Source organism: Ictalurus furcatus, unplaced genomic scaffold (genome assembly GCF_023375685.1).
Source record: "Ictalurus furcatus strain D&B unplaced genomic scaffold, Billie_1.0 scf2, whole genome shotgun sequence".
Classification (NCBI taxonomy): Eukaryota; Metazoa; Chordata; class Actinopteri; order Siluriformes; family Ictaluridae; genus Ictalurus; species Ictalurus furcatus.
This window is the reverse complement of record NW_026521051.1, coordinates 1,521,441-1,529,481: the sequence shown is the minus strand read 5'-3', so window position 1 is coordinate 1,529,481 and position 8,041 is coordinate 1,521,441. Positions and strand designations below refer to the sequence as shown.

The 8,041-nt window shown below is 41.7% G+C and overlaps 2 protein-coding genes across 3 annotated transcripts in view; both read right to left on the bottom strand.

The window, feature by feature from the left end:
* Positions 1-1,533, bottom strand: part of LOC128604709 (NACHT, LRR and PYD domains-containing protein 3-like) — a 15,632-nt gene extending 14,099 nt beyond the window's left edge. Inside the window, exon 1 of the mRNA XM_053619831.1 lies at positions 845-1,533. Coding sequence (XP_053475806.1) covers positions 845-1,314 — 470 coding nt within the window. The 5' untranslated portion in view covers positions 1,315-1,533. The remainder of the gene's footprint in view (positions 1-844) is intronic.
* Positions 1,533-4,722, bottom strand: LOC128604703 (NLR family CARD domain-containing protein 3-like). Of its 2 annotated transcripts, none has more exons than XM_053619806.1 (6): positions 4,655-4,722; positions 4,374-4,495; positions 3,799-3,915; positions 3,334-3,388; positions 2,895-3,099; positions 1,533-2,610 (listed from the first exon to the last, which is right to left on the bottom strand). In XM_053619806.1, exons 2-6 carry the CDS (start codon positions 4,424-4,426, stop codon positions 1,547-1,549), a joined length of 1,494 nt encoding a protein of 497 aa, XP_053475781.1. In that variant the 5' UTR covers positions 4,427-4,495; positions 4,655-4,722; the 3' UTR covers positions 1,533-1,546. The 2 variants fall into 2 exon arrangements, with proteins under 2 accessions (XP_053475781.1, XP_053475782.1); XM_053619807.1 differs by having other exon boundaries at positions 4,374-4,532; positions 4,655-4,682.
* Between the last annotated feature and the right edge of the window lie 3,319 nt (positions 4,723-8,041).

The following is an 8,041-nucleotide window of genomic DNA, read 5'->3' as shown; positions in this document are numbered from 1 at the left end:
CCAACTCACAACGCATGCACCACAAATGTAAGGTATCGTATAGATATGAATAATTCATGAAGGCGATGGAGATTGGTTTGTTTTTAGGAAGAAGAGGTTAATGCCCCGCCTAGGGATAATTTTACTGCTTCAGAAAAGTATATAAAGACATGGTTGTGTGTGTATAATTCAGACTTTCTGCAGACTGTCTCACTTTGTTGTTTCAATAAAGTTTGATGACCTTTGGCATCTACAAACCCTCTGTCTCTGAAGTCTTTAACTTAGGTTGGAAAGATTGTTTTCCACGACACTCTCACGTGTCCCTCAGTGCAGATTGGGCGGTGTGATACGCTGATACACATCATAGGACCAGAAAATAGAATAATCAGTCATGTCTATTGATAGATATTTTCCTATATCCTCTATATCACCAATGTCACATGCTGTATTCATATTGTTCCCATGGTGACAGTGTTCTGTTTTTCTTCTTCTCGTTTGTGAAGTTCTGTTCAATCTCACTTTCAAATGAAAGGAGAAAAGAAAAAGTGCCTTTCACTGGTGTTTAGATCACAAAATGATCAGAAAGCAGTGATGAATACATGCAGTTATTCTGTAGAGATCATTTCTTCATCAGTTTTAGAGAAAAGGTAATAAATGGTGATAGAAGGTTTTGTCCTCATGGCCCCGCCCTCAGTGCAGACGTAACGTGTTGGTGTAAAAAGTGAAACTCTTCTGGAACAGTACCAGAGGTTTGTTTAAAGATGATTAGAGTAATTATTAATCAGCATTAATCCAAACAGTGCAGTTCAGTGTTACATTAAAATAATAAACCATGCAGTAATACATTTATAAATAAAATACTCACTCAGCTCTTCTGGAGGCTTTGACCACTGGCAGCAGCTTCAGAAGACATTCCTCTGATCGGTCATATTTCCACAAATCAAACTCATCCAGATCCTGATCTGAGTTCAGTAACACAAACACCAGAGCTGACCACTGAGCAGGAGAGAGTCTGGTTCCACTGAGACACCTGTAGCCTCCTCTGTTCAGGTAAGTCTGTACTTCCTGCACTAGAGAATGATCATTCAGTTCATTCAGACAGTGGAACAGATTGATGGATTTCTCTGGAGATGGATTCTCCCTGATCTTCTCCTTGATGTACTCGACTGTTTCCTGTTTGCTGTGAGAGCTGCTTCCTGTCTGTGGCATTAAGCCTCGTAAGAGAGTCTGATTGGACTCCAGTGAGAGACCCAGAAGGAAGCGGAGGAACAGGTCCAGGTGTCCGTTCTCACTCTGTAAGGCCTTGTCCACTGCAGTCCTGAGGAGATCAGACATGTCTGACTTGTTGAGAAGATCAGACAGATCAGTGGTTGGTTGTTCTGTTACATTTCTGCTGATGAAGGAGAGAAATGTGTATAAAGCAGCCAGAAACTCCTGAACACTCAGATGTACAAAGCTGAACACCTTCCCCAGGTGAAGCCCAAACTCCCCTCTGAAGATTTGCGTACACACTCCTGAGTACACCGACACTTCTCTCACATCAATGCCACACTCTCTCAGGTCTTCCTCATAGAAGATCAGGTTTCCTTTCTCCAGCTGTTGGAAAGCCAGTTTTCCCCAGTGCCAGGATACTCTCTCTGGTCTGCTGAGGATCAGGGTCACATTTCTGATGGTACTTTTGGTCCTTGTGTTTGATCTGAAAGATCAGGAAGTGTGTGAACATTTGAGTCAGAGTCTTGGGGATCTCTCCACTCTCTGCTTCACGCAACATTCTCTCTAGAACAGTGGCTGAGATCCAGCAGAAGACTGGGATGTGGCACATGATGTAGAGGCTTCTTGAAGACTTCATGTGTGAGATGATTTTATCGGCCAGGCTCCGATCACTGATCCTCTTCCTGAAGTACTCCTCTTTCTGAGGATCACTGAACCCTCGTACCTCTGTTACCTGGTCTACACACTCAGGAGGGATCTGACTGGCTGCTCCTGGTCGAGAGGTGATCCAGAGGAGAGCAGAGGGAAGCAGATTCCCCTTGATGAGGTTCGTCAGCAGCACATCCACTGAGGCTGACTCTGTCCCATCACACAGTCTCTCATTCTTCTGGAAATTCAGAGGAAGTCGACACTCATCCAGACCATCAAAGATCAACACCACTTTGTAGGAGTCTATTAATTGTAGTTTTCTCATTTCAGGGAAAAAGTGATGAAGATCCATCAGACTGAGATGTTTCTGCTTCATCAGATTCAGCTCTCTAAAGGGAAGTGGAAACATGAAGGTGACGTCCTGATTTGCTTTTCCTTCAGTCCAGTCCAGAATGAACTTCTGCACAGAGACTGTTTTTCCAATTCCAGCAACTCCTTTAGTCAGCACTCTTCTGATGGACTTGTCTTTAAAGAGATCATTACATTTGATGGGTGTCTCCTGTGTTGCTGGTCTCCTGGACGCTGTCTCAATCTGTCTCACCTCATGTTCATTATTGACGTCTCCACTCCAACCCTCTGTGATGTAGAGCTCTGTGTAGATCTCATTCAGAAGTGCTGAGCTTCCATGCTGTGAGATTCCTTCATTAATTCTTTTAAACTTCTCTCTCAGGCTGGATTTCAGCTTTGGCTGATACACAGAGGCCACAGACTCTAATAAACAAAGTAATAACGTGTTTTAATGTAAAATCACTGAACACAGGATTAAATGTCAAATTCAAATGCTGCTGTTCATTCCTGATTCATGTAGTAAATATTCCTGAAGGAACAGGACCACTGTACAGAGTCACCACAAGCTGGACCACGAACAGAACAGAAAAGCAGCAGATGTACATGATACTAAACTCGAACTTCAAACTAAAAGTGTTCCTATCTAAAACTATTTCCTCTCTCTAAAGTGAACCTGATGGAATAAAGCCATGACTCAGAGCTCTTACTGTTGTGCAGTGTGTTAGCGAGATCTGTGTGGTTCATGTTCTTCAGGACGTGCAGTGTGATCTTCAGCGCTCCGTCTCTGACACTGTGCAGATCCTCCTCATCCTGCACCTCTCTCTCAGTGCATGCTGGGTAATCTGGACTCAGGCGCTTCCTAAACCTCTTCAGCTCATTCTTTATCAGGGTGATGACTTTGTGTTCCAGCTCCTGGTTAGAAACACACAGGAACACATCTAAATATTATAATGTTACACGCTGAGAGATGCTTTTATTTTATGAAAAGAATAAAAGTCTCTTTCTATTCCCACAGTTACAGCTGAAATTCTGCCTGATTACCCATAATGCTGCTGCACATCAATAAATCTGTAAATTGTCATGATCTTAAATAAAAAACCTGCAACCTGCTCACACACAAGTTACACACATTAAAAAGACACACACCTTGAATATGGAGTCCAACTGATTTCTGCTGAGGTTTGATTTCTTCTGTTGTGGTCTGTGAAGAAATAAAACACATGATGTGATATAGACTATATGTATTCATAGCTGCACAACACACACTAATAAATACAGAGACAGATATTTAACACTATCCTCTTAACACAATACACTGATTTCAGGATTTCTCACTGACACTAACATGTTCATGAATAAAATAGTGATCTAGTCATTAATGTCCCAGGTGTAAATGTTGTTGTGTAGCACCACAGACCCTCCAGCTCAGGGACTGCAGGCTGAACTGAACTCTTAAAGCAGTTTTCCTCACCGCCAGTCCAAGAGCTGCAGCACTGCACACTTTAGTGTTTTACTGCTTCAACACCTGATAAAGATCATGAAGGGCTTCAGAATGAGACCAGTGAGTTTGATCAGGTGGAACACTGCTGTAAAACACCTCACTGTACTGACCTCACATCAGGAGAACTGGCTCCGTCTCTGAAGGTAAATGGAAGATCCATTGACCGTTCACTCTTCATGGACACACAGCTGGGTTCTGGTGAGTCTGATCTCTTTCCCTCCATCATTCTAGAATGAAACAGAAATATCAGCAATAATTAATACTCTGCTGTCTCAGCACTGTTACACAATGTGTTCATCATTAAACACCAATAATTCCATCTTTTTAATTCAGCTCTAGTCTGCACACTTATTCAAACAGGAGACACGCCTCATACCTCAGGAATTACACTGATGTCAGGAGTCCCAGTCACAGATAACTGACTCAGCTGGGTCTTAAAGCCTGTAGAGTTCACTGACTCAAAGCTACGCTGCTCTTCTCCTCCACATTACACAGTCCTTTTTACTCTTCTCTCAGTGAATGATTTCTCTAAACTGTTCTTAGATCAGATCAGTGATATATTCACTGCTATTAAACACCTTAAACCAAAGTCTAGTTCCTCTGTTAACTAGTGAGTGTTTAGAGATACAGATCTGTCCCATGAGACGGTGTGTATTTATTGCTGGTGAATGGAAAAGTAACTCACCTCTCGTCTCTCTTTAAGTCCTGTTCTCCAGACACACTCATGTTGGAGGTCATGTCTCCTTCTCCAGATTACAGCAGGACACACGTTTACTTCACTCCAACATCGGTGTGTTAAATCAAACCCTGTATCAGCACAGAGTTCACTTACAGGAAATAGTCTCTGTATCAAGTCATAAAACAACCTGTGTACATTCAAACTTCAGTACAAACCCACAAAACTCTTCTGCATCTAGTGTACATTCAGTGTCTTTATATATTATAGCTTTAGATGTAGATACTCACTGTGTTTTTACTCCTGAAATGCTGTATTGTCCCCTCCACACAAAATGGAGACTGACTTTCACTTTCACTTCCGAACCGTTTATTCTGCAGAGGGGGAGGGGCAGTGAGGTAGGGTAATAAACACACACACAGAGAGAGATATGGTTTGTTATCAGACAGCTTTCTGATCCATCGAGCAAAGGCCTGTAAATACTGAAAGTATAAGCCTGAAAACGCTGCAAATACAGAGAACAGAATTAACAGTCTGGTAAAATCTACATCACACACATTATCATTTCATTACCTTCATTTATTATCTCGTGACTTCATTCAGCTGTGCACGAACAACTGTCAGAGCTCTATACAAATATATAAACTAAAATAAAATAACAGGAGCTAGAAACACTCAGCAGATCATTAGATAAAGAAGCAGAACTCATACGCTGAGTAAGTTTACTTAAATATCTGCAGGAATGTATTTTTTCTGGTTTTCTCTTAATGAGAGCGAGTATCCTGATATTAGTGAGGATTGGTGTGTAAGTAGTTTCTGTGTGAATAATGAATGTTACTCAGAATAAAAGTGATGATGGAGAGTAAGTTAAGGGTCAGACGAGTAACTAACCCAGTGTTTCCCAATCGAGGTTCTGTCTGATGAGAGCAGGGGTGCGTGTGAAAATCCTTCAAACATTTTCTAAAATGATCAAATGTGTAGAAAACATTTAATATAGATGAGAAATATCTGATGTCTGAAATAATAACACAGACACAGAAATAATAAGACAGACACACACACACACACAGACACAACAATAATAATAAACTAGACCAGTACATTTAATGAAGAAAATGTGTGCTGCTTGCCATGGCAAAATTAGGATCAGGCGCCAATACTTTCGATAGCCGGAAGCGTAGAGTGCCAATACTTTTGACGGCGTAGGGTGCCAATACTTTTGAGAGCTGGAGGCACAGGGCGCCAATACTTCTGAGAGCCGGCCGTGTAGTGCAGCTATACTTTTTAGAGCTGGCCGTGTAGGGCGGAAATACTTTGGAGAGCCAGCCATGCGGGGTGCCAATACTTTTGAGAGTCGGCCAGATAGGGCACCAATACTTCTGAGAGCCGGACAGATTGGTTGCCGATAGTTTTTAGAGCCGGGCGTGTATGGAGGCAATTCTTTTAGAGCTGGCGGTGTAGAGCACCAATTCTTTCGCAACTCAATGCAAGTCTATGGGAAATTTTCCGACTTTGAGCTTCCGTACCGGGAATGCCGACATTCTGATCACTTCCATAATACATAGCACACATCTCCTCAATAAGCCGATCGATTTGACACCTCACCCGTCAATCTCCGACAAACGGTGCGGGACTAGTTTCACACCGAAAAAAAAAGTGGAAGAAGAATAATGATTATAATTATAATAAGTTTGCCAAATAACAATAATAGTGCTTTTCAAACACCATTAATTATAATAATAATAATAATAATAATAATAATAATAATAATAAGTAGGCCGAAGAACAATAGTAGTGCTTTTCAAGCACCATTAATTATAATAATAACTAGACCGGTACATTTCCTGAAGAAAATGTGGATGGTGCTTGCCATGGCAAAACAGGAATGGGGTGCCAATACTTTCAAGAGCCGATGGCGAAGGGTGCCAATACTTCTGAGAGCTGAACAGGTCGTGTGTCAATACATTCTAGAGCCAAATGTGTACGGAGGCAATTCTTTTAGAGCTTTCTCCTTAGAGGGCCAATACTTTCGAAACTCAATGCAAGTCTATGGGAAATTTTCTGATTTTGAGCTTCCGTAGTGGGAATTCCGGCATTCCATTCGCTTATAAAAGTCATAGCACACCTCTCCTTAATAAACCGATCGATTTAACACCTCACCCGTTGATCTCCGACAAACGTGAGAGAAGTTACGCGCTGAAAAAAAGTGGAAGAAGAAGAATAATTATTATAATAACTAGACCGGTACATTTCCTGAAGAAAATGTGAGTGGTGCTTGCACTGGCAAAATTTGGATCGGGCGCCAATACTTTCGAGAGCCGGATGGATAGGTTGCTACAGGGTTTCAGCATGATGCTAGCATGTTTTAGCACGTGTTAGCATGATGCTAACATGTTTTAGCATCATGCTAGCATGTTTTAACATGTTTTAGCATCTAGTTAGCATGTTTTAGCATCATGCTTGCATGTTTTAGCATCATGCTGGCATGTTGCTAGCATGTGTTAGCACTATACTGGCCGTTTAGGGTGCTAATACTTTTAAAGCTGGACAAATAGGGTGCCAATATTTTCGAGAGCCGGACAGATAGGGCGCCAGCATTGTTAGAGCCGGCCGTGTAGTGCGCCAATACTTTTTAGAGCTGACTGTCAAGGGCGCCAGTACTTTTGAGAGCTGGCCGTGCGGGGTCCCAATACTTTTGAGCGCCGGCCGGATAGGGTGCCAATACTTTTGAGAGCCGAACAGATCGTGTGCCAATACATTCTAGAGCCGAACGTGTACGGGGGCAAAACTTTTACAGCTTTCTCCTTAGAGGGCCAATACTTTCACAACTCAATGCAAGTCTATGGGAAATTTTCTGATTTTGAGCTTCCGTAGTGGGAATTCCGGCATTCCATTCGCTTATAAAAGTCATAGCACACCTCTCCTCAATAAGCCGATCGATTCGACACCTCACCCGTCGATCTCCGACAAACGGTGCGGGACTAGTTACGCGCCGAAAAAAAAGTGGAATAATAATAATAATAATAATAATAATAATAATAAGTAGTATGCAAGAGAACAATGGTAGTGCTTTTCAAGCACCACTAATAAAACACTTACTGTTACGATAGACAGCCACCTCCTCTTTGAAGTATTCCTCAAAATAAAAATAAAACTTTAGCGGTGCTAAAATGAGAAGCCGCAGGTTCGTTTAAATCACACAGCGCAAACACTGGTACACAGCCGAGATCTTAGAGACTTCTGTGTAACTGACTCCACTTTTACACATAGAGTCTACCTATTGCTGGGGGTATCGTAAAGCCATTAACACCCCCAGACCCCAACTCATTATCATAAACATACTGATAGGATTACACCACGACCCCCGGTCATAAAATAAGTGTCTCCACACAAAACTCTTGCTCAGGAAAACACAAAGATCATAAATTAGACTACCTACAAACTGTTGCTCAGGAAAACACAAAGATCATAAATTAGACTACCTACAAACTGTTGGTCAGGAAAACACAAAGATCATAAATTAGACTACCTACAAACTGTTGCTCAGGAAAACACAAAGATCATAAATTAGACTACCTACAAACTGTTGCTCAGGAAAACACAAAGATCATAAATTAGACTACCTACAAACTGTTGGTCAGGAAAACACAAAGATCATAAATTAGACTACCTACAAA